The sequence below is a fragment of the Ursus maritimus genome, unplaced genomic scaffold (assembly GCF_017311325.1).
Source record: "Ursus maritimus isolate PB19 unplaced genomic scaffold, ASM1731132v1 scaffold_9, whole genome shotgun sequence".
NCBI lineage: Eukaryota > Metazoa > Chordata > Mammalia > Carnivora > Ursidae > Ursus > Ursus maritimus.
The window spans coordinates 18936154-18963281 of record NW_024427107.1 but is presented as its reverse complement, the minus strand read 5'-3'; the positions used below and the strand labels follow the sequence as shown (position 1 = coordinate 18963281).

At 36.7% G+C, this 27128-nt stretch overlaps 1 protein-coding gene across 1 annotated transcript in view; it reads right to left on the bottom strand.

Annotated features, from left to right (window-relative positions):
* PREX2 (phosphatidylinositol-3,4,5-trisphosphate dependent Rac exchange factor 2) overlaps positions 1-27128 on the bottom strand; it is a 272900-nt gene that overhangs the window by 62361 nt on the left and 183411 nt on the right. Inside the window, exons 32-35 of the mRNA XM_040625832.1 lie at positions 22865-23082; positions 18110-18212; positions 11674-11817; positions 3268-3382 (exon numbers count right to left, since the gene is read on the bottom strand). Coding sequence (XP_040481766.1) covers positions 3268-3382; positions 11674-11817; positions 18110-18212; positions 22865-23082 — 580 coding nt within the window. The remainder of the gene's footprint in view (positions 1-3267; positions 3383-11673; positions 11818-18109; positions 18213-22864; positions 23083-27128) is intronic.

Below are 27128 nucleotides of genomic sequence, written 5' to 3'. Positions count from 1 at the left end.
CCGATGCATGATTTTGTTTATGCCAGTTTGAGTTTGGTTTCTGAAACTTGTAATCTGAAGAATGTTTTCTAATAGAACACTAGTTTATTTGTTTGTTCCTCTGTTATAAGGCTAAGGGGTAAAAAAAGGCCTTTTCTGAGGTCTAATTAGCAAATAAATTAACTTACGGAATGAAATGGTTTTCTGTGAAAGTGTTAAAAAGGCTCTGGGCTATGAGGAGCTACTAGAGACACCTGAGGGCTATTTCTCTACAATGGACAGGAAGAGCCCCTTTAAAGAAATGGTCAATGTTGGCCTGCAGCTCCCCAGACCAAGAACAGATTGTCTAAAAACAATTTCAGAGTATTTGTGGTTACAAAGTAACAGGAAAAATTAAAGATGAAATTAACACCCTTATTCAAGAAGTAAGCAGGAAGAGAAGGCATTACTGGAAGTAAAGAGGAAAATAATTGTCTTCCTGTGTAAAGGAAATTAAATATGCAGTAAGTAGGATATAGAGCAGCTAATTACTGACAAGGGTACTAATTTCTAACGAGGGGTTTGTGTGCTTTTCAAAATGTTTTCTCCAGAAAAGATACATTAAATTTTTTTTATGTGAAGAAGATAACATGCATTAGTATACATGCTGTATTTCTTAATAAAGAATCTCAAACATCTTAACAGGTATCTGTTTTATATGAGTATCTATTATATTTCTGTTAAAAAAAACCAAACATCCACAGGGGTTGTGAATGCTAGGCTACATTCCCATTTCTCTCTGTTATAACTAAATAAGTTAACACAAGTAAACATACATTTTGGAGAACATCTTATGCAAAATACTTTGACAGACACCAGGGGAAATGCCAAGATAAAAGTATCCCACATCTTAAAGAGCTTTTCATAGGATAAAGAAGATAAGAAATCTGTACACATAACTGTATCATCAGGGAGAAAAGCTGAATTCTGTAGTAGCCATAAATGAAGTAAATGAAAGACTGGCAGAGTGATCAGACATTCATTTAGCCTAGGGAAGTGGTTCTGAAATTGAAGCGTGCATGAGAACCACCTGGAATGCTTGTTACAATACAGATTGTTGGGCTCACCCGAGAGTTTTTTAAACAAGTTTGCAGATGGCACTGACCTGCTACTCTGGGGATCATCCTTTGAGAACTCCAGGATCCAGGGAATTGGTTTGCAATTCTAGCCACATATCAGAATCTCCTAGGGGACCTCTAGAGAATCTAATGGCCAGGCCTCATCCCAGCCCAATAATAAAAGAAAAAATATTTTATGAGGAAGACTATAGTAGGGCTGGATATTGAATTATATGAAAAGTAGTTTTATAAACAGCTGGAGATAGAGGACACAGAGGCTAGGTCGACGGTGAAAAGTCATGGTAGAAGAAAACGATGGTGCATGATTGGAAATGACAGTACAGCATGGCTGGAGCACAGGTGGAGAAAAGAAATCTCAGGTCAAGTCATGAAAGATCTTTTTTTTAAAAGATTTATTTATTTATTTCAGAGAGAGAGAGAAAGTGCATGAGCAGGCGGGGGGGAGGCAGGGGGAGGTAGAGGGGGAGAAAGCAGACTTCCCACTGAGTGACGGGGGAGGGGGTGCTCCAACCCAGGACCCTGAAATCATGACCTAAGCTACAATCAAGAGTCAGAGGCTTAACAGTGAGCCAGCCAGGCACCCCAAGTCATGAAAAATCTTGACTGTCATGCTAAGGAGGTTTTGACTCCTTTTGGGGGCAGTAAGAAATCACCAAATCCTTTGATCAGGAGACTAACATAGTAAGATGTGACTTAAAATTTTTACCTGGAAGCAAAACCCTGAGTTGATGAAAAAAACACGGGGGTCTTAGAGACAGGAGATGGTTAGGCTGTGACAGCAGTGGTGTAGACCTATTCCCTCAAACTGGACTCCGGGGATGTGTTCTCAGGGCCCACAGGTTCTATATAAACGTTTTAATTTTGTATCTTTATTTCAAAGATAACCTAAGAATGTGTTTGATCAGTTACAAAGGCCAATTTAGCTTTTGTGGTGAGGGTCTTCAGCTGAAGATCTTCACAAGACCGGGCTCAAGCTTTTTCAGTCTGTGTTTCTTGGTCAGTGGACACGCTAAGAATTCAAGATTAACGGTTTTTGTTTTTCCTGTGAAAGTCAGTATATTATATACCTTTGAGAAATAGTGATCTGGACGCAGTTAATAAAATGGGGGCAGTCCAAGAGACATTTTAGTCAGATTCATCAGGATCTCCAACGACATTTTAGGAGGAAGAGAAAATGGGAAATCAAAAAGATATTGGGGGATTTCAGGCTGAGAGCTTCATAAGTGATAAAATGATGTGACAGAGTAAACTATCTAAGAAAAGGGACAGGTTTGTGTGAGGCAGGGGGAGAAAGACAAAGCATTTGAAGTGAAAGAAAACCTTCCTGTTGGTCATAACTATGAAAACAAGCACCTCCCCACATCAGGAACTTTAGGAATTAATTTATCTTCAGAGTTTAGCCATGTTGTGGACAAAACCGAAAAATGTCACAATAGTATTTTTGAATTATTAAGGCATAAGGTAGAATAGCAACATTTTTCTTTTAAAAATAAAAGCTATAATCTGTAAGTAATTTAAAAAGATGACCTGTTCTCAGAATAATTAATAAGGTTGGAGGGAGATATATATGCTAATAATTTGTTGAAAATTAAAGCTTTGAATTATAACACATTTCCCTTTCACTTACTGTGGTTAATTTTCCCTGCCATGGGTCATTCTGCCAGTAACAATATTTTTAGAGAGGAAAGAGAGCAAAATCCAAACATTAATATATGTATTTGAAAGTAGATATTTTTCCAATACAAAGTACCTGCCGTGTCATATCTTCTGCGTTAACCATATTCTTCTCTCTGTGTGAGGGCGCCAGGTGTTTAATTGTACATAAAGGAACCTTAATCCACTGCGACCTCCCAGGGGACACCACTATAAAACATCAATGCTTTCCCTTCCACTGGAAATGGTCTAATAAGTATTTAATTTTTGATCCTCTTCAACAATTAAAACAATAGCATGAAAATTTTCCAAACATTTTTGTTCTATTTTATTTTTAAAAAGTGTACTCATTAGAATATTTGAAATATTAAACCCTAAATAAAAAGACTTTATAGGAAAAAGAGTAGCACCATCAATCATTTAATAATGAGTATGTCAAAAATACAACTCATCTGCTCTTGTCAAATTTGAAAACTTACTTTTTTAAAAAAATTGAAGAATTACATGAATCACATACCTGAGCTTCTGGTTATACTGTTTGACTTTTTCCAATGAGGCTGCATTTATCTGGGCTTGAAATTCTTCCACTGAAACGTTGTCTCTATAATAATAGCCTTCCATGCTCTCCAGTGCTGTGTAAACAAGTAAATGTTCTCTTTCATGTGATTTCATAACTCAATTTCTCCACATTTAGTGTAATCTTATTGATTATTAGTAAATGTATTTAAAACACTGAATATGACCACACAGGCGAGAAACTATCTTTCACCAGTCCAAAAATGAATGAAAATCATTCCTTTGTTCTCAAAATAACTATCAAACATTTGGTGATTATATCTACGTAGGCAAAGGTAATTTCTAATATAAACTGTCTTCTATTTTCAATGTATATATACACACATATCCATACACATACTGCATATATACATACATATGTATGGGAAGCAGACTGTGTATTAACATACATAAGGGTAAAAAAGTTGAAATTGCTGCTCTCCATGTATACTCACATTCTCTTGTAGCTGCAGTTAAAATATGAGTATAATAAATTTGAAGTATAGATGATCTTAGAATACTACCCTTACTACAGTGCTTAATTTAGTTAAAAATAAATAAGTATAACATATATATAACTTCCCATTAATTTTAAACATCTTCTGATTGAAATGGATTTCCTTCTTAACTAATATTTTTGGTTAAGTATTTCTTTTTCCTTTAAACTTTGTGTGATGGTATTTTTAATCTTATGGAGAGGAAATGAACTACACGAAGTGCCTAGAAATACAAGATCTCCTATGGAGAGGTTGCCAGCAATAGGAATGGCAACGTACCCAATTTGGAAATGTAAATTATTTCCCCTTGAAATTATTGCCATTGATAAACCTCAATTTTCAGCAGACTATGCAAACTTGAATAAAAAAAATAAATCTTCCAAAACTGCTAAATGCAATAGCTTCTAAACTAATAAGTTTCTTCAAATTGACAGAAACTTGTCACCATTTTGGGGGCAAAAATAGAAAAGTCATGGCTAATTTTTTTTTTACTATTTCAAGTTTTTATTTAAATTCCAATTAGTTAACATATAGTGCAATATTAGTTTCAGGAGTAGAATTTAGTGATTCATCGCTTACATATAACACCCAGTGCTCATCACAAGTTCATTACTAGTATTTGCTGTGCTGTTTTCTAAACTAGTCAAATTTCTATAGCATGGAAGAAACAAAAAACAAAAAATTTTAGAATATTGCTCAATTTGAAATAAAAAATGGTATTATTGGCTTATAACTGAGAAAACCCCTTATGGAAAATTAGAGGGATGCTCACTACATTTACTTCAGTACATGATATCAAATTTGTGGGCTTGTTTCAAGGATTGTTTGTTTACTCCTTAAGACTTCTGCATTAATTAGAATATTTACAACTCATTCAGCAAGCTTCTGGTCCTGAATACATACAAGAAGTAAGAGGAAGTCGTTATGATAAAACAATACTCAAATAAATGCCACATTCACTTTCATTAATGAGACGTTATTTGTGAGAGGCAAATATTCAGAGGACTCAGTCTATCAACAGTCATCCTTCAATGTGAATTCCTCTTACCAGTTGTAAAGCTAACAATGAAAGTCCTTGCAGTGGAGTAAAACCACCACTTCCACTCCTTAGGCATATTAATTAAAATCCAAGATCCCCAGGTTCCTCATTTGTGAAATGGAAAAATAAGAGTACCTACTAATTATGATTCTTGGGAAATAATTAAATCAAATAACAGTATTAAGAGACCCCATGACTATTCTTTTCGTTTATTGAATGTGTTTTATATATTAGGCAACATGCCCAATGCCCTACAGGCATTAATTAATTCAATTTCCAGGAGATACAGACTATGCATAAGTGGGCTTAGCCAAACAGGAAGTTCTGGGTACTAAAGAGGAGGGTCCTTGCAAAGACACTCCAATTTGTGATGTAAGCGCATAAAGACAGCAAGAACACTAGGAAGGAGCCACAGGGGAATTGGGGGTGAGGGGTGGGGTAGGGACAGATACGAAAACACCTGGGGTCTAATTTTTATAAAAGTCTTGATGGCTCAGTTTGGGCCAGAATGTCCAGTCCTGCTCTAAAAGCTTGTTGCCATATAAAAGCAGACATTTTTATGACGTTCCTTGACAACACTTCCAAATTAACAACAGTTAAAATACACAATTACGTAGAAAAAATTTTAAATGGAGAAAGTGTCTAACAATCAGCAAAATGTTATGACGCACGTGCAGGGTTGTGAGGAAATGAAGAACAAAAACAAAAAAGATGAATTCTATATTTGAAAGTAAACTGTGTGGCAAAGAAGAGGAAAGAGAACAACACTCCTGATTTTAGATGAATAGGTTGGTTATTTATCATTATAAATACAAGAAAATGGGATATTTTACCAAATTCAATTTCCATACTCAGCAAAAGTAGGTTAAATATATAATAATGTCCAGATTTCCAAGTGTGGCTCTCAGCATTTTCTTGTCTAGATTCCTTAATTCTCATCCAGATAATAGTAAGTTTCTTAAAAGTAGTATTGACATTCTTGGTTGCATAAATATTTAATAGCATTTAACTAAAAGCAGTATTGAAAATACGATGAGTTTATTTGCTTGTTTTCCTTCTACGACTTTTGAATTGAAGAAGCAAATCATCCCATCTAACTTAGAAAGTCAGCAAAAAAGAAAAACATAATGAATATGAGAGAAAAGTAAAAGTTAAATTACTCTAAGACTGAAAATGAGCTGCATTTCCACTCACTCAAAATAGCTTTAAAGGTTTTTCCAAGAAAGACTGATCAGGAAAAATACAGAATATCTGAAGAATAATTTTAAGAATAGTTTCAACCAACTAACACTCTTTCCTGATAGCATGATGACACTTTAATGGTTAAACAAAACAAGACATCTTCACTGGTCACAGTTGGTCAGAATACAGAACTGGTTACAATTTCTGTGAGGAAAGAGAGTTTTATCAATCCCAATATGACCAGTACGTGGGAAACGTTGTGCTGCCTTTTAAAGAGGGGTGGGTTCACATGTTCTAGACTAACTCTAAAATTTAGGAAATCTCAATTCTGGGAACTGTTCCTTCTTTTACAAAAAGCTATTTAATGCTTCAATTTCAAATACTGTATAAAACCCGAAGGGAAAACTAAGGGATTCATCTTTTTTTTTTTTTAAGATTTTATTTATTTATTTGACAGAGAGAGACAGCCAGCGAGAGAGGGAACACAAGCAGGGGGAGTGGGAGAGGAAGCAGGCTCCCAGCAGAGGAGCCTGATGTGGGGCTCGATCCCGGAACGCTGGGAGCACGCCCTGAGCTGAAGGCAGACGTTTAACGACTGCGCCAGCCAGGCGCCCCTGGGATTCATCTTTTAAAGGACCTAAAATAGGGTATTGCAAAAACTCGAAATAAAAAACAAATACTTGAATGAAGGAACCTTAGAAAATGACAATGTTTATCACAAAATGTTCCCTTTTGTTTAAAAGAGAAAATGCTCTATACTGGAATTTTTTTTTTTAATTGAAAAAAATAATAGAAGAGAAAATGCTCAAGTTTCTGGTTGATTTTAATTATTCTCTGAGACTAGAAAGACAGCTTATAAAGAGGTAAGCGCTAGGATTTATCGTTTCTGGTGCCAGCTTTTTTTCATAAGGGCTGATAAACAAATATACACAAAAGTGTGTTTGTGGAGAAAGGACGAGCATCACACGTCCTAGTTAGTGTAAGGAAAACCACCATAGAGACCCAGGGAGCAGGTGCTTGACAATACTTTACAAAGAAGGGATGCCATATTCCAGGACACAGCATAACTAAAGTCAAAGACTTTAATGATGCTACGTCCCTAACAGGTAGAATACACGGGTCCAGGAGCCAAGGGTGGAAACAGAAAGGTCTCTGCTTAACATCTGTTGAGGGCCGTATTGTGTCCTTTAAAAAGATATGACAAACGTCTTAGCCCCTGGTGGCTGCAAATGTGACCTAAGTTTTATATAGGGTCTTTAGAGACATCACTTAAAATGAGGTCGTGGGCCCAAATCCAATGACTCGTGTTGTCCTAAGAAGAGGGAAATTTGGACAGAGATACAGAGACAGACATACAGAGGGTGGAAGGTCGTGTGACGACTGAAACAGAGACTAATTATGCTGTCACAAGCTAAGGAATGCCAAGGACTGCTAGAAACCACCAGAAGCTAGAAGGTAAGGAAGGATTCTTCCTTAGAGCCTTCTAAAGGAGCATGGCCTTTGGGCATCTTGATTTCATATATCTAGCCTCCGGAATGATGACAGGATAAATTTCTGTGGTTTTAAGCTACCCAGTTTGTAGACAGTTTGTTATGGCAGCTCTTAGAAACTAATACAACATCAGTCCCTGTGCCTCACTTGGGGATGTGTGCTTCCCACCCCCTGAAACACCGGCTCCATGGGTTTAAAAGGTCCTGATCCCCAAACAGGCACACTTTCCCTAGGAGACAAGACAGGGGTCCTACTGAAAGTAAGCTATGCTTCCCACCAGGGCACTGGAAGCTCCCTGCACCAAGACACCTAAGAAGAGTGATCGCCATGTTGGCAAGGCTAGGGGTCCCTGATCATCGTAAGGAAGTAGGGCTATTGTTACATAATGAGGGCAGGAAGGAACATGTTTGGCACCCAGTGAATCCACGCAGGTCCCTCTTGGTACTTCCTTGTCCAAATTTGATGGCAAATGGACATATGCAGCAACCCTGTCCCGAGAAAGGCAGAATGAAAGGGGGATCAGGCCCCTCGGGGATGCAGGTCTTGGTCATGCCACTGAGACCGGAAGGTTCAGGCTGAGAGCAAGGCTGATCTACAACGAATACAGAAGAGGGAAGATGAACATCTGCTGCAGCCCCAAGACGAGCTGTAGCAGCAGGGGCTATGGCTTGTCCCCTTACCATGCTTCTTCTAGATTATCTCCCCAGGAAGGGAGCCCATCAGAGTCATGAAGGAGACGCTTCTGGTCTTGACTCGAATGGACCTAAGGGAATAAGCTGTGGACCATGGCGGGTCACCCACTCTGATCTCCTTCCGGAAAGGATGGGCTTATTGTCTAGCTGTTGGGATTCCCAGAAGATATCCCTCAGCCGTCAGCTCTTTAGGGCATCTTCAGTCTTTGCTGAAGAAAACCATCCCACCCAAATCACATCTCCTAGGGGCAGCTTGCATCCTAATGACCTAACCATGCAGAAGTTAAAATGCCCAACCTCCTTGCCCTGGCTCCCCCAAATCTACAAGTATCAAGCCTTTGTGGAATGGATTAATCTAATTAAGCAAAGATTAACTGGATCATTGCACAGTGTTTTGTAATCCACGCTGACCTGTGCTTTCTCACTCCTGGTGGACCTTAGAGTCACCTGGAAAGCTTCTAAAATATACTGCTATCTGGGCCTTATGTCCCAGAGATTCTGACTTAATCAGTTCGGTGTGGGACCAAGCATGGGTTATTTTCTAAAACCTCCCCAAGATGATTAATGTGCGGCCGGTATTGAGAACCACTGAGAGACAGCCTGAAAACGAGCCCATGGGAAGTGTGTGGAGGCAGTGACCCTGAGTATCTATCCTCCTTACTCCCATTTTCACACAATTTGTAGTCACTTGCTTTATCTCACCAAGGGCTTGGGGATCCCAACAGGGCTAATTCCCTGACCTGTAGGAAGCACTTGCAGAAGACTGCGTTATTCTGATCTTCGCCTTCTAGCATTTTGGTTATGCTGTTTTGACTTTCCTATCTGGCTGTTTCTGTGATCTTTACCTCATCAATCTGTATCACTTGCTCTATCTGCCTGGATTCCTGTTCTCCTGTAGGTCTGGCCTTCAGTGACACATGTTCCCTAAAGTGTATCCTATTTGCCTCCGGCACTGGGATGCCTGATCTCTGCAGGGGGCCCCCTCAGTTCGTGCACCCTCCTATGCGAAAGGGTCCATGCAGGCAACAAAAATGGGAAGAAAGCAGTACATCTCCTGCCTATTCTAAGTACATGGTATAACGGACAAGTTTATAAGGGCTGACATACACAATTTTCCCAGGAGGTTTTCAAATGCATCTCATTTTTCTATTTTTTTTTTATTTGCCAGCAAAGACTCATGCCCATATGTACACCTAAAACTAAAACCCTTTGAGTAAAATCTCTGGAATAGACACCGTTTGGAGTCTCTTCCTTTACCACCACATTCGATTACCAGATGGTAATCTCTACTCAGGCTAGGGCTGAATTTCCTGCGCTTCTCTAGGTCTGATGAATAGTAAGAGTGAGTAATCATGAATCCTCACGGGAGTCTGATGAGGGCAGAGGAACTTCCGCAACCCCTCTAAGGGAGCAGCCTTATCACTGCCATGGTGCTAATGAGACAAGCTGCTTCCCAGTCTTCTCTCCCTCTCTTGTGACCTCAACGGCAGAAGTCTTTCCACTGTGGCTTTCTCACATTTTATTGCTGTGTGAATATTAAAACCTAATGTTAGCTACAGTTTTTCTTTACATTTTAGAAAGCGATATTGTATTCACTAAAATAACATATAGTTAGGATTTTTTTTTAATTAGCTTTAGCCAAATTATAAAATAGAGGTTACTTGGAAAATACTCTTCCTTTTCCTATGAACATTTGCTGCTGGGTATGAATATTCAGCTATTTATGGCTGATGTGTCACAAATGTAATAATTTTTTTTTGAAAAGATGCAAAATGCCATCTGTCATCTCAGTCATGATTTCAAAGACAGAATTTTTAAAAAGGGGAATAAAGGAAAGGACGTGAAGGATCTTTAATAACTGTCAACTCTGCTTAAACCCTATAAAAGTTAACATTCCAGACCAGCATCCTTCTCTATCTTCTAAAACTATCTATCTGTGTAATGGCTTTAAACATATTTTGGGCTAAACTGTTCTCCTAACATAGCTCCCAAGCTCTATTTTTGATGTTTCCTTTCTTTTTCTTCCCCCGATTCCTTTACAGAATCTTGTATTACCTATATGGACCCTACCACAGTCCTCCAAAGAAAAATGAAAATAACTTCTAATAACTCCTAAGATCTCCTCTGCACCTGACACTTTCCTCTGCTGAAATGTATTCTTACCAAGTACCTGTCTGAGGTAGTCATTGTTTTTAAACCATGGCAATCGAAGGAAGGGAAATCTATCTTTCAGAATTACAATAATATGCATATGGTACAAGAATTTTCACTTGGCAGTGGGTTTTGATTTCATACGCCTGTCTCTTCTTCAGTTACACAGATTGATTTTATTCCTCTACTCTTCTCATTTTTTTATGAGAATATAAAAATTCCACAGCAAAACCAAGGTAGTTCTTGAAAACTCCACAGAAGAAAATATGAAATGCTCTGTGGAATTGCTCAGAGAAATGGATATAATCTTGTGACCACAGCATGAGTTAAAAAAAAAAAGAAAAGAAAAGAAAAGAAAAAGAAATCATACATCGGAAGAAACTACACTAGAATAATCTGGACTTCTGATCAGCCTGAGGGTGCATTTGTGACCCCAGAAATAAAAAAGATCCAGGACCTTCCCTTGGAAACCAATTCACCACAAGAATCTTCCTCCTCATGTTAAAGGCTGGTGATGGGTAGTAAGGAGGGCACGTATTGCATGGTGCACTGGGTGTTATACGCAAGTAATGAATCATCGAACTTTACATCAAAAACTAGGGATGTATGGTGACTAACATAATATAATAAATATAATAATAATATAATATATAATATAATAAAAATTATTATTAAAAATTATTTAAAAATTAATTTTTTATTAAAAATTAAAATTATTAAAAAACTCAATTTCTTCTATTGCATTAAAACTCATTGTTTATTTGCCAAAACAAAAAATTTTACATTTATAAAAGGAATCTATTTTTACTAACCAGAAATGACATAATGCAGAAGAACTCAAAGAATAAAAAAAAAATCATCCTCAATTTAATTGCCCAATGATACCAAAAACACTTTATGTAGGTTTAAGTATATACATACCTGGATTACATAATCTACAATATAAATTCTTTTTTGTAACCTGCATGTATATATTGCCAAATTTTTTCTACCTCATAAAATATCTTTAACCATACAATTTTAATGACTCTCCCATAATTTATTTAAGCCAAATTAATTTATCTTTACTATTTCAACCACTCATGTCTTGTTTCCCCATTATAAATACTGGTACAGTCCTACTTAATAAACATTTAAACCTTACCTTATTGTTTCCTTAATAAACATTCCCAGAAGTAAATATATTACCTAGGTACTATGCAGGAATTTTTGAATTAATAGAAAAAAATCCCAATCATGGTAACAATTACATGTGTTTCAAAAAATCAATACAGATAAAATAATTTAAGTACACATACAAAAAGAAAGAAGTTTACCTTGAGCAAAAAGAACAGGATGAATTTTAAACCCTCCTCCATTTTTCAAACGTTGAGGCAGTTGTTCAAAATGATAACTATCAATGTAGAAGTAAACTTTCAGAGCCTGCCGGCTTCCCTCTGCTTGATATGTAAGAGGGACATCTAAAATGACATTTAATGTTACATTACTTCCAAAAATCAGGATATGTTATAAAGTATACTTGTTAACTTTTTAAAAAATCTTGAAAATCACGAGAAACTAATATATTAAAAATACCTACATATGTCAAGTTCAGGTTAGGCAAACTTGCTATTCAGTGAAAGCGTATTAAATCAGATTCTTATTAGCTTAAGCAAGAGATTTATTACTGTACTGTATATAAAATTCTACAATAGGAAACTTCGTTATACTTTGACACGCCAGATGTCTCACTTAACTAAATGAGAAGTTTAGTTACACATGGTTTGGAATCACAATCTCCCAGGGCATCTGCCTCATTCATATTTTAGTCAAAATGAGTCCTTGGGGTACAATTCCTAAGTAGTGTACAAGAAATTGGGTACATAGCAACCATTATCAAAATTAGCACGGGTTTTGCAAGTTCCGTTCTCTGAGCACCAGATCAAAAGTGTATTACCTCTGTTGATGCCCTACGGTCATTAGAAATTATCTGTCCAAATTCTTTTGGTTTCCACAAAGATCCTAAATTTAATTACTCAAAAACAAAAAATAAAAAAAACACCCCAAACCCCAGAAAACGACCAATCTGAAAAGCTACAATGCTGTAGGAGAATTTGACAGGGCTATCATAAATCCTTTTTATTTTATGTCACTTATCCATGACAAATAATTTCCAGTTCATTAAAAAAGAATGTAATATCTTCCTAAAAAGCTAGAATGGTCTATATTAACCAGTTAAAAATTAAGGCAAAAATATAGTAGACATTTAATACGTGTTCTTGACTCAATATTTGTTAGTTCTAACCTCTTTCTTAAATTATTTGTTAAAGTAAAGTTCAAGGTTAAATACCATTAATGAACAGAGAGGCCAGGTTTCTTATTAAATGCATCTAATTATGCGTATCAATAGCAGAGGTATGGTATTAACATCTAGAAGTCTCTTTTACGTCATGTAATAATGCTATTTTATTTTTGTTTCTATATTTTTAAGGGAGGTAGAAAAGTTTTGGCTTAGGAAAGAGAACACTTCTCTCAGTTGAAGACTTGGGACTTAACTGGATTTTAATGATTGGGAAAATCCTTTTTATCCCTGGCTCTATACTAAAGAGAAAGGATGCATGGACACTACAGAAAATCCTGATGTGTACGTAACTTTTTGTATCTTCTAGCTCCCTTTTTCATGCAATATCTTTCATTTATATTTCAATTTTTAAAAATTCCATTCCTTTACTTTTTGGCACCAATATGGCCAATCTCTGTTATCAAATGGATAATGTTTTTGAAAGGAAAATAATAATGCAGCAGTTGGAATTCCATATTATCGAACTAACAAAGAACAAATAAAGTTGCTCTCTCAGGAACTAAGAAACTGAAAATGACTGAACATTATCAAGTACATTAAATTTAAAATGAAAGTTAAAACTAAGAGTGAAAGAATGAAGACTTTCTCTCAAAGTAATTGGTATGCCTATAAAAGTGCATTTTAACATGGAAATTGTTGCCTTTTATTTGTGGAAATTCATCTACTATGAAAAACAAACTTGATGACTAGAACTATGTAATGATTAAAGGCTTCAAAAATATTATTGCATGAGGAAAAGGTCTCTGGTTCCACCCTACAGAGAGATTCATTCTAGAGAGGAGTTTCAACAGTGGCATCCCATCCCTGCAAGCATGGCTCTCCATCACAGAATGAGTTTGAAAATAAGTCCCTAAGAAATTGTTAGTTCCCTTTGCCTAAATTGCTCTTGCTTGCCCCTCTGCAGGGTTGGGTCTTGCTGGCCCTTTGAATTTCAGCTTAAAAGCTACTTCGGCTGAGAGCCCTTCCCTGCTGAATCCTTAAAAGGCCACCTTACCCTCATTCATTATGTATTGCTTATTTCCTGCATAGAATTTATCACGGCCCTAATCATCTTTGTCATTGATTCCTTTTTTGTTTTCTCCCAAGTAGGTTGTGAGCTTCATGAAAACAGGGAAATGTCTGTCCTATTCGCCATGGCATCTGCAGTTCCAAGTGCGATGCCTGGCCCAAAATGCGCAAAAAATTCATTCCCCTAATCATTATAGTAAAATTACCTGTATCACCATAAAAGGGGGGGGAAGATCTGTTATCATTATATTATTCTCCAAAAACATGAAGATTTTCCATAAAATGTATTTAGTTTTATACAACCTAATCATTTAGCTCACTTATTCCCCTTTCACTAATTACATAATATGGCAGGGGAAGGATCTTGTACTTTCCCTATACTGTAATAGGTTACATTGCCCACTTTGTATCTCTCACTAGTTTTAAGTGGCAACAACAGGGTCTTTATTTAGTCACTACTATATATCTCCAGAACTTAGTTCAGCATTTGGTATGGTGTATATACTTAATAATTATTTCTTTAAGGAAAATAGAATGTGTTCAACCCAGACATTTGACGTCTACTTGATTGGCATGCCGTATTTCTTCAGAAGCTCATTATTCTTTAATGCAAAAATATGACGATGAGAAATGCTAAATACAGCTTTTTAAAAATAATACAGAGTAATAAAATGAGGAGGATGGAGTCAAGTATTTACTGAATACTACCATAAGCCTCACATAATGCTAGAGACTTTCAAATACATTATCTTATTTAAGCCCCATGCGTCAGGGAAAGCTAGTACTCCCATGTTTGTGGATGAGAGCGGCACAGGGCTGGAACTCAAGTTTCTTATCTTCAATACCAGTTCTCTTTATATCTTCATGCTTCCCCCCACTCTGTACTCAGTCCTTCCCTCAAAGACACGCAGCCAAAGGAGTCTTTACTACAGTGATGCAAATTAATTTGTCTGTCTGACTCCTCTGCTTCTAAGCTTACAGAAAGATCAAATCACATGCAATTAATAATAAAGCTCTAGTTTCCTTACACCACTTAAATAAGATGTGATGACACTTGGGTATTTAAAAATTCTCTTCTTTCCTGAATCAACTTGAAAGGGTAACTATACTCCTGTCATCGTTATTAGTAACTTGCTTGGAATATCTAATAGTGTAGCATTGGAAGTGACCTTTCACTAGGGATCTGTTTTCACAGAAGTTGAGGTTATCCTTCAGGGAAATACTTAAAAATATATATATGAATTTTTATGTGTGTCGCAGATATATGTGCATTTACATACTAATGTTACTTGCACGGTCTTAATTATTTAATCTTTAATATTTATTGTATTTTTCAATGTGCCAAAGTTAAATCTCTCATGGTAGCTATGCAATAAGTAAACATTTTATCAAGCTTATAATACGGGTCCCTTGCCTGCTTGTTCAAGAGACCATTCACCAGGAATGTCATATTTGAACAATAGAAAACAGTACTCCAGTGAGCTTATGGCTCCTGAAGCAAAATTTAAAAGGAAAAACAGGTTATATTGTGAAAATAGAGTTTCTCTGCCTTCGGCAAAATTATGCCTACATTATTAAATGAAAATATGTGCTATTTTATACATGCCCACAGAAGACCATACAACTTGTTCAAATAATATTCTCCTGATCTATTAATCCCCTTTACCAAATTCTCCCATGTATATAACCTAAATCCTTAACATTGTAATTCATGTTCTCATTCCCTCTCATTTGTCACTGAAGATGAAACTTTAATAAAATTCTCTTCTCTCTACCTTCATAATTTAATAATACAGAATCAACTTTTACCATCCCCACAGCTACCCTCAAGGTCAAGTCATCATCATCTTTCAACCTGTGTCACTGAATTAGCTTCCTAACTGGTCACCTGCTTCTGTCCTTGACCCCAGTGATGCTCTATTCAACACAGCAGTCAGAGGCAGCCTTCAGTGTGTAAACCAGATCACGGCATTCCTCTGCTCCATGGCTTAATTAGAAAGACGAAGTTCTTTCAATGGTCTGGTCTCCTCTCTGTTCTTATCCCCTGCTCTTTCACCTCACCCATGCTGCTAAGCCTCCATGCTATCCTGAGGGCATGCCACACCTGTTCCCACCTCAGAGGCTGGAACACCCTCTTCCAAATACCCCTCCACCCTTTCGGGTCTTTGCTCTCCTTTTTGGTAAGGCTTTCCTAGGCTGTTAAATATTTGCAACCTCTCACCGGCCCTTGCATTGCTATCCTTTGTTCTCTTCTATTTCCTCTTGTACATTCATATCATTGTTTTCTAAGTTTATGACCAAATTAAGCTATTTATGCTGCTTATTCTTTATCTCTCCCAACTTAAATATCAGCTCCAAGAGGGATATGTTTGCTTAGTATTCTGCTATATCCAACACCTAGATTAGCGCTTGGCCATAAGTAGGCATTTAAGAAATTTTTGATGAATGAATGCTTATCATTCTCAAATCAGATTAAATGATTATTTGATGATTTAAATGAATATTTACTGGGTTGTCCCTATTTATCATTCTACACATTAGAAATATGAAAATAAGTAAGAACCTTTCCCAGCCTGAAGACGCTCACATCTTCTACCTTATGTAATACATAGGACCCTCACCCTTATGAAAAAAACAAGAAACAGAAAAATAACAAACTGCTAAAGATTTTTGGGGGTGATAGATACATTTTAAATCTATTCATGATAATGTTGAAATGGTAGATAAATGATGATAACTTGCAGCAAAGATATAGAGATTAAAGTCTAGATATTGTTATTTCTCTGAATGCATGCTTCTAAAATATTCCATTTGTTAGGCTTAAGGATGGCAAACTGCAAAATTGAAGGGATACTTTTCAATCCTTCAATTCCATTCATAAAGTAACTTATTTGCAACATTAGTTACAACTATGTTCTGTTGAAATTCTTTCTTTATTCTTCACACCAAGTTTGTTTTTCCTTCTATTTTTATAATCATAAAACCATTTTGCTTACCGACTGTATACACTTAATTGCTATTTGTTCATTCATTTCCTTTAAAAAATATTGCCTTTTTCATTCCAGGCACTCTCTTGGTGCTGGAGATATGACAGCAAACAAGACAGGAAAGGTTTTGCCATCTTGGAAACAGTATAGGATGAATAAATGAATCAAGATAGTTAATATAATTATATTTATACACGTTAAAATTTGACACTCATATGTAATGATTGTCAATTTCCATTGTTAAGCTAGGAAAAATGTAGAATATATGTTTATACCTTCTGAATTATAACTTTTATCCATTACTGCCAAATCAAATAATTACATCTTTCTTGATTGGTTTAGATCTAAATTTTATACAATGTGAGCATAACTTAGGTTTCTTTTCTTTCTTCTTGGCCCTAAATACTTGTATTCATTGCCTGATAAAACATTCTCTACAGGATCAACTGAAATAAGGAAGGAAAACTCAATTCAGTCAGTTTTGCTATATAATGATTATATATTTGCATAAAAGTCTTGGTGGCCATAGAGTTTATCCACTGTAGCCAGAAATATTAGGGCAGTCCTTTTACTAAAAAAAAATTGACATGAGAAAAGCAGCAGAAAGGACAAATATTCTATGATCCCACTTATGTAGAGTACTCTAGGCACCTACATAGAGACAGAAGGTAGAATGGAAGTTACCATGGACTGCAGGAGGAAGAATGGGGAGTTATTGTGTATTGAGTATGGAGTTTCTGTTCCAAAGAATGAAAAAGTTCTGGAAATGAGTGGTGGAAATGGTTGTTCAACATTGTGAAGGTACTTAATACCACTGAATTGTACACTGAATATTGGCTGAATGGTAAACTTTATGGTATGTATATTTTATCACAGTAACAGAAAAAAAAATCTTGACTAGCACAAAATTTTGATGCACACACTCAAGAAAAGTTTTGGAGGCCAGGGGCGCCTGGGTGGCTCAGTCTAAGCATCTACCTTTGGCTTGGGTCGTGATCCCGGCATTCTGGGATCAAGACCCACATCCGGCTCCCCACTTGGCGGGAAGTCTGCTTCTCCCTCTCCCACTCCCCGATTGTGTTCCCTCTCTCACTGTCTCTCTCTCTGTCAAATAAATAAATAAAATCTTTAAAAAAAAAAGAAAAAGAAAAGTTTTGGAGGCCAAACTAATAGATAAAAACAAAAGTTTAGAATTATCTATAGATTTAAATTATGCATATTTTCTATCACTTCGACAGTTGGTTATTATTATTTTACCCTAAATATAATATTTTATTGAATTGTATCTTTTGTATTGAACTGTATATTTTGTATTGAACTGTATATCAAATATATTAATATCAAAGTTATGCCATGTGTTGTTGTTTGATGCAAAAAAAATTCTATGAAACACCTACGAACCATTTAACTACTTACTTGCAACCAGTGGTTCCTCTTCTGATGGCTTGAAGTAAAAAGAAACTTTTTCCAAATCAAATAGTGCAACCAGTGTATCTTCCAGCATGGCTTGTTCATCTGTCTAAAAGGGAAGGAAACAATACATGATATGATAGGATTGTATAGGGCAGAACACATAACATCACATCGCCAGACCTTAAATAGCTTCACTTGTGTTTTATTTACATGCAAACCAAATTATCAACACTTATTTAAGAATTTACTGCATAAAATGAAATTAACAAATCCCTCAAAGTTACAAGTCTCTTTTATAGTTTTAGATTTTTCCTTTTCTAGATTATCTAACCGGTTCTACACAACTTTCCAGTCTATTTTGTAGCTAGATTCAAACCATATTGATTTTTAACATTTGCAAATAAATGTGTATACAGTAAGCATCTACCTGCCTCTAAACTTCTATAATTCTTAAAAATATAACAGCTAAAAGGCAAGAATATCGTTTTATTGAAAAGCTACAGCACGTAGTTGGTATCCTGTTTTACAATAAAAGCAATTTGCACATAGGCAATGATTTTTCTTCCAAAGATCTTGGGGACAAGAATCGTTTTTATCTTACTTGCCTTTATAGGGCCTTAATCTAAAATCCTGTGACTATGCAATCTGATTTGTTTTAGTCACTCCTTTCATTCTAACGGCATATTATTTTACAGCTGAGGCAAGTAAGGCCCAGACGTGGTAACAAGCTCAGTGCATGTCTCGGCAATATTATCTTTCTAGTACTACATTGTGGCCTTCCTATTAGCAGTTTTGTCCATGATGAAAGAATAATTAGTCTTATCATACACAGCTTATCTTTTAAATGTAACATTTGTTTCCTTAAGAATATCAATGATCCTTTTTAAATAATAATTTTAACAAGCTTTATGCACATTCTTTTAAGTAGGCTCCAGCCCCAGCGTGGAGTCCAACACAGGGCTTGGACTCGTGACCCTGACATTCAGACCTCAGCTGAGAGCAAGAGTTGGATGCTTAACTGACTGAGCCCCCAGGAGCCCCACTTTATATACATTTTTGAAAGTTGCGGTAAGCTTATAGCCATACTTTTCGGGCAGCATGAATAGAGGGTGAAGGAGATGGTAAAGAATGTCCACTGTGTGAAAAAGAATCACTAAGGCAACCCCAGATCCCAAAGATCAAAAGCATGGAAACCAAAAAGTTAAGAGAATCATCACCTTTGGACCTTGGTTTAGTATTTAATGCAGTGTATGGTACACAGTAAGTGCTGGATAAATGTTTAGCCAACTTATTTTTTAAAGTGCTTTGAAGTAGCAAGAGCATGCCATGAACCTAGAATTGGAAGGACAGGGCTGAAGAATCAGCATTTTCCCAATTAATAATACATACAAGGAAGAAATGTCCCAGACAGGTGGGCCTCTGATTGCTCTAGTGCAAGCCGTGATGCTTCAGCAGACGTGGCTCAAGTGATACCCAAGTGACTACGGATTGTGCTCAGAGCTCAGGGACACACACACTGCCGGTGCCTGCAGCTCTCAGAGAACCTTCCACATTCCTAAGAGGCTTTTATGTGCTTGTTACCAGAGGCAGAAAAAAATACAGATTTCTTTGATTTTTTTTTTAAAGCAAATTTTGGATTTTTTTTTAATCAATTCTTTAAATGAAGTTAAGGGTTCCAAAAGACTAAGAAAAAAACAGTTTCTTAAGATATAATTTACATACTATAAAATTAACTATTTAAAGTGTATAGTTTAGGGGTTTTTAGTGTACTCACAGAGTTGTTCAATTATTACCATAATCTAATTTTAGAATATTTGCACCACCCTACAAAGAAACTCAATATGATTAGCATTCACTCCCCGTATCGCTTTTCCCAGTCCTTAGGCCCAGGTAACCATTAGTCTACTTACAGTCTCTGAAATTTGCCTATTTCACATATAACATAATAAAGGACCCAGATAATATGCGGTCTTTTGCAACTGGCTTACTTCGCTCAGCATAAAGTTTGCAAGGTCTGTCCATGTGGTAGCATGTGTCAGTATTCCATTCTCCTTTTATGGCTGAATAATATTTTATTGTATGGCTATATCACAACTCATTTATCCAATTAGCAACTCATGGACATTTGGGTTGTTTCTACTTTTAAGCTATTATGAATACTCTTGCAAAGAATATTTGTGTACAAGTTTTTGTGCATAAGTTTTCATTTCTCTTGGATATTACATAGTAGTAGAATTTCTGGGTAATATGGAAATTCTATGTTTAACATTTTGAAGAAGGACCACACTGTTTTCCAAAATGGCTAGACTGACTTCGTTGTCCATCAATAGAAAAATGAATAAGGAAGATGTGATGTACAACACACATATACACACACACACACACACACCCCATGCATGTGCGCACTGGAATACTACTCAGCCATAAAAAAGATGAGATCTTGCCATTTGTGACAACATGGATGGACCTAGAGGGTATAATGCTAGGTGAAATAAGTCACACAGAGTAAGACAAATACCATATGATTTCACTCAGATATGGAATCCAAAGAACAAAACAAATGAATAAACAAAAGATAGAATCTGACCTATAAATACCACAACAAACTGTCGGTTGCCAAAGGGAAGGATGGGCAAAACGGATAAAGGGAAGTGGGAGATGCAGGCTTCCAGGTGTGGAATGAATAAGTCATGGGAATAAAAGGCAGAGCATAAGGAAAAATAAATACATAAAAAGCACAGCATAGGGAATATAGTTAATGATATTGTAATTGTGTTGTATGGTGACAGATGGCAGCTACACTTGTGCTGGGCATAACATAACATATAGAGAAGCTGAATTACCATGTTGTACACCTGAAACTAATGTAACGTTGTGTGTCAGCTATACTCATATTTTAAAAATACACATATGAAATTAAAAGAAAAAGGCTGTTCTATTTTACTTTCCCAGCAGCAATGTGTGAGGGTTACGGTTTCTCCTTACCAACACTTGTGATTGCCTTTTGGATTACAGCCAGCCACCTCACAAGTGTCATGGTACCTCACTGCAGTTTGGAGTTGCATTTCCCCAATGGCTAATGATGTGGTCATCTCTTCATGTGCCTTTTCGCCATTTTATATGTTCTTTGGGGAAACACCTATTCAAATCCTTTGTGTGCTTTTTAATTGAATTTTTTTATTGTTTTAGGTTTTAAGAATTCCTTCTAGAGTCTGGATATAAACCACTTATCATTTATATATGGGGCGCCTGGGTGGCACAGCGGTTAAGCGTCTGCCTTCGGCTCAGGGCATGATCCCGGCGTTATGGGATCGAGCCCCACGTCAGGCTCCTCCGCTATGAGTCTGCTTCTTCCTCTCCCACTCCCGCTGCTTGTGTTCCCTCTCTCACTGGCTGTCTCTATCTCTGTCAAATAAATAAATAAATAAATCTTAAAAAAAAAAAAGTACCAGCACTTGATTAAACAATGGCAGTTTTAATAGGAATGAAGCCTCATTCATTCAGTCAACAGACACTTCATGCTCCCCTGTATTAGGAAGTGGCCTTCCTATCTTATGTAATTTCTATGTGATAAGAAATGATTAATTAATATTTTTAAAAATTTTTAAACATTTCCAAAAGTGCCTTATTTCAAAATTTTCATTAGTTAAACCTTTCTTAGTTTTATTAGCAACCAAATAAGAAATTGATCACCCACATGGGGTGCATAGAGTCTTCTTAAAAGAATCTGTTTCAGGGGCGCCTGGGTGGCTCAGTTAAGCATCTGCCATCGGCTCAGGTCATGATCCCAGAGTCCTGGGAGAGAGCCCCACGTCGTCGGCCTCTCCGCTCAGCGGAGAGCCTGCTTATCCTCCCTCTGCCTGCTGCTCCCCTAACTTGTGCTGTCTCTGCCAAATAAATAAATAAAATCTTAAAAAAAAAAAAAGGCTGTTTCTCTGAAGTACACTGAGGTAGACTTCCTTACCTTATCATTTCAGAACCTTTTATGACTGTGCAATACTGCAATGACCTCCCTATCCTCATTATCATTGCAGAAAAGCATTTTGATACATAAAGTCACATACATCTGTTTAAAAACTCAACCGTTACTTGGTAACTTAACGGGTGACACAGTATCTCATGCTTAAAATCATGATTCTATTTAATGAGCACTTTAAATCTATATATAAGAGTGAAAGTATTTGCTTTTAAACATCATGACAACTATCACAACTATAGAAAGGATATGTTAAAAAACCACTTTTATTTATCAAATATTTTGAGATCCTTTCTTCATATGCACTGTGGGAAATGGATGTGTAAATGGAATATTCTTAGATTGAACAGGACCAACCCACATACAAAGAAAGGAAATAAAATGGTTGAACATGGCATTCAAGTTGTCAGATCTTGTCTATCAAGAAAGCTCCCGAACGTCAGCCTCAGTGGGAGCTTGGGTTGCATGGCAGGCTGTTTCTTCTGGACTGGAAATAAGGAGCCACAGCAGAATGACCCTCTTCCCTCTGATGATCTTTCTCAATCAGTGCTTAGGGAGACAGGAATTAGTAACAGATGGAGGCTTTCTCAGCTTTTAGCAGCCAGAGAATAAATACAAATCAGGAAAGCAGGAATACCTTCTATCTACTTACCAAAACCGTATTTACTCATGGCAAAATACATCTTTTCAAGTAGCTGACTGCTGACCCATATGAATAGCCACTTCTTATTTGGGAATATGGTACAATGTATGTTCCAGGGGGAGGCATTGTGATTCCTTACCAGGTTTGGCGACAGGAGTGACTGAAAGTGAAAAAGAACACCTGCGTTTGCGATCTGATCCAGCCACCTTCTGCTGGCTTCCCCCGTGTCCATCTCATTGTCTTTGCTGTTGTCAAACATCTGGTTTAAGGCTGCCATGAGCTGCTCGGAGAAGGCACACACGGTGGCCACAAGACTTTGGCAGAAAACCATGTCTCTTCGGAGCTGTGTCTCACTGTCTGTAACCCAGAAGGACATAAAGACAGTTTTGGAAAATGTCACAGGTAAATAAAACCAATTCATTAAGTGTTTATGGTTGCTCTTATTTCATCCTTTCACCAAACTCAAACCATGTGCAAAATAGGAATTTGAGCTCTACTAATGAGCACAAACGCTTTAGCAAATAGGCTTTATAGAAAACATTAAACACCAAAAAATGTAAAAAAAAAAAAAATTAAGTTTTTCTTAATTAGTATTGTGGCTTTATTTTACAAGCATTAAATTGTTTTTTAAAACCCAAGGGGGGAAAATAAGGCTTTAGTTATTGACATTTTTTTTCCTGATGGAACACAGTTTGTGTTTGTTGCATGATATTTCCTAAAGGAAACTCAAAGTCCAAATTTTCAGTTTGTGTTAGCAATGAAACACACTATTAATACTAAATTTTAAAAAATGACCTCATCAATTTAAATATTAAGGTGAAATGCACATGGGGAAAGAGTACTGATGTCTGATTGTAACAAGCAAATTTGGATCTCTTGGATTTATCTATTAAACTTCATGAGTTATAAACACGTCCAGTTTATAAATTCTTATATTTCTTTGAAATAAGGAATGTATTTACAGTTTCCACATACACTGATTTTCACCAGGATTCTTACTCTGCAATTGGCTGGATTTTTGTTTGACCCGCACAGAAGGTATGTTTGCCCTGTGAATGTCCATTCTTGGGCCACAGTTTTTTCCAAGTGGAAAGAAGCCTGCCTCTGAGAACCTAATCACAGACATTCACCTCTTTGTATTTTTGGATATATACAAACTCCATGAACTATACAAACGCCAAGCAGTACATTCTGCACGTTGAAAAATCACTTGTACTGGGTGAACAACAAAAGCAAAAATACTTATATTTTCAAAAGTGTATTGAATATTTCAAGGGCTCAGAATATTCTGAAATGAAGAAGCACTGTCAATATTCGTGCATAACACAGACATAAATGTTGCCATGAGTTCTTGCTTTATTGATCGAAAGGCATAATTTTTAAGTTATTGACCAAGAACAATGAACATATGTTTTTAATAACCATCAAAGGCATGTGAATACATAATGTAATTGCTGTGTGTTACCTAGTTTCACTGAGAGTAAAAGCTACTCTGGAAAATTTTATTAGAAAAAGGATTAAATATTTAAAATATTTAATTTTATAATGAAAATATTCATTTATGGGGCGCCTGGGTGGCACAGCGGTTAAGCGTCTGCCTTCGGCTCAGGGCGTGATCCCGGCGTTATGGGATCGAGCCCCACATCAGGCTCCTCCGCTATGAGCCTGCTTCTTCCTCTCCCACTCCCTCTGCTTGCGTTCCCTCTCTCGCTGGCTGTCTCTATTTCTGTCGAATAAATAAATAAAATCTTTAAAAAAAAAAAAAAAAGAAAAAATATTCATTTATTATGTTGATCTATGGGAACTTATTGCTTTACTTGGTCAAAGGGGTTGAATATGGCAATTCCATATGGTTCAACTTACTAATTTAATCAATAACATGTGTTAGACATTTCCCTTAAGTAACTCTATGCCATGTGCCTCGTTCAAATAGATGGAAAAGAGTGTTTTACAGGTAACTGTGAAATAGCCAAAGTAGGAAAAAACTGTCCAACTCTTGATTAAGAAAAAAGCAAAACACCATTTTGTTGTTGTGCACAATTTCTAACAAAGGGAGGACATTCAGTAACTATTTACTGAATTAATAAATGAAAATAATGAACCAGTAGAGCAACTAACAAACAAATCAAGTGAAATGAAAATGCATGAGCTCATTCTCTGACTTAGTGAAATGCTGGAATTTAGTTTGACCTAAAAGGGTGATTCACATAGCTTGTTAACCTAGTGTGTAGCTGCTGTGCTGAGATTCTAAGGCAGAAACTAAATAAAATTACCCTGTATCTTTCTTGTACAGCCTTGCTTTGCTTTCTGTTGTTCTATAGAAAAGCAGAAAATCTAGGGAAATTAAAAAAAAATACTTCAGTCGTTTTGGCAGAAATACTCCCACCTATAACCTGAGAATAATTTCATAATCAAAACTGAATTAGAAAGAAATGCCTTCTATCAAGAATAGAAAGCTAAGGTCCAGAGAAGGAAGGATCCAATTCCACTGAAAACTTTAGAAAAGATGGAGAGGGTTAGGAACTCTGCCACTAGTAGAAATAATTATCTTCAAATTGCTTTTGAGAAGAAATGCCCAAATTTCTTCCCTTATTTTAACCTTAGAAAGAACAGTTAAATGTTTATTCTACATTCCATTACTATATTCTATACGCATTTTGAGCCAAATAAAATTTTCATTCAACCACATTATCAAATTAGAACTGATCACACAAAGTTGTATTTCTACATTACTTCAAAATTTCACACTGAATACACCACAGGAATTAAACATGGCACTAATTACGGGGAGTCTGAAGGCATCCAAGCCGAGGCCTCAGTCATGTCTACACTCACGGTAGAGTAACAGAATTTGATATGCAAGATGCCCTGGACCACACTTCCATTTAAATTTCAAACCAACATATTTTCAAATGAAAAACACTTTAGAACTCCTTATTACTTTATGAGGGGATTCTCAGTTGCAGTTTCCTATCTCCCACAGAGTAAATGACTTGCTTGCATAGACTTCAATATGCCCATCATATGAGATTTTCAAGTAACTTTGTACACATGATCACCTCCCAGTGAGTAATAAAGGTAAAAAACTCAGAGTGGCAGAAAAGGGTCTTTACAATCTATCCTCAACTTATGCTGACGGTTTATAAGTGCATTACTTCCCTTCATTCATCCCCTATACCAGCAACAATCTTTTCAGGGTCGTTATGAGAAATAATAAAACAATGTATCTGAAAGTAGCCAGAACTCTGGCTGTACAGACCTCTCCTCTTTGAGCCACACACCGCTGCTCAGGTTCCTCAAATGCCAAATGCCCTTACAAATCCTCTTACAGCTCACACCTTTGTCCATGGGCCTTCTGGCTGTGGGCACTTTCCCGCCCTCTCCACCAGCAAACTTTAAATCATCCGTAAGAGTCAATTCCTTAAACTACTGGAACCCACTGAACTACTGAAATATTATTTCCCCTTGTGAAATCTCCTCTTCCCTTCAGTAGGTTCCCTAATGCGCTTCTCTGATCTGCCACCACAGGCCTTAGGGCACCCCTCTTCTAGAAGGCTGATTACTCAGCATTGTGAGAGTTTGTTTGCAAGTTCAGTTCCCCAAGAGACCATCAGCACATCAAGGACAGAGGAAGTGGCATATAACGTGAATGGTGCTCATGGACCTAGAGACATATAATCTGCTTTCACCTACCTATTCTACTCATTTTAAACCATATAATCCCAGGTATCAGATTCCTATATCCATTATGGGGTATTTCTACCTAGACCTGCAATAAAGATAAATGAGATAAAGACTAAGCACTTAGTGAAATTGCACAGTATTGTCATTGTGATTCTTCTTTTCTCCAGCATCTAGCAGGGTGTCTGGCACTGAGTGGGGCTCAGTTCTATTGTTGAAAGGGGAAGGAACTATATGATGAATAAAGACACCAAACTAAGCGAACTCCCAAGAAAAACGGACAAGTCTTTCCTTTTAATTGTGCAGCTGTTCGAAATTCATGAGTGTCCATCCTTCCCCCAAACTATTCTCATTTCTCATTTTTATCAATAAGAACTACGGCAGGATCAACAACAGCTGCTTCCAGCTCCTAGCAAAAGAAGAAAGGCAGGGAAAGCTGTTTTTTGGTGACGGTTTGTTTACTGTTTATTGTTTTTGCAGAGTAAGAATTCTCTTGTAGTAGGAATACGCTCAAAAGAAATGGATGTTTTACTTATCAAAGGCTTGCATTTCATTCCAGTATTTAAGCACCTACTTAAACTCACCTTCTACAAACATGTTTTAAAATAGTAACACTTCATTTACTCTCCACAGTTTAAAAAGCTCAAATTTCAGAGCTGGTCTAAAAAGAATGAAATGGTTTCTAGACCCACAAGTAAACCCAGTCATTATTCTGAGACTGT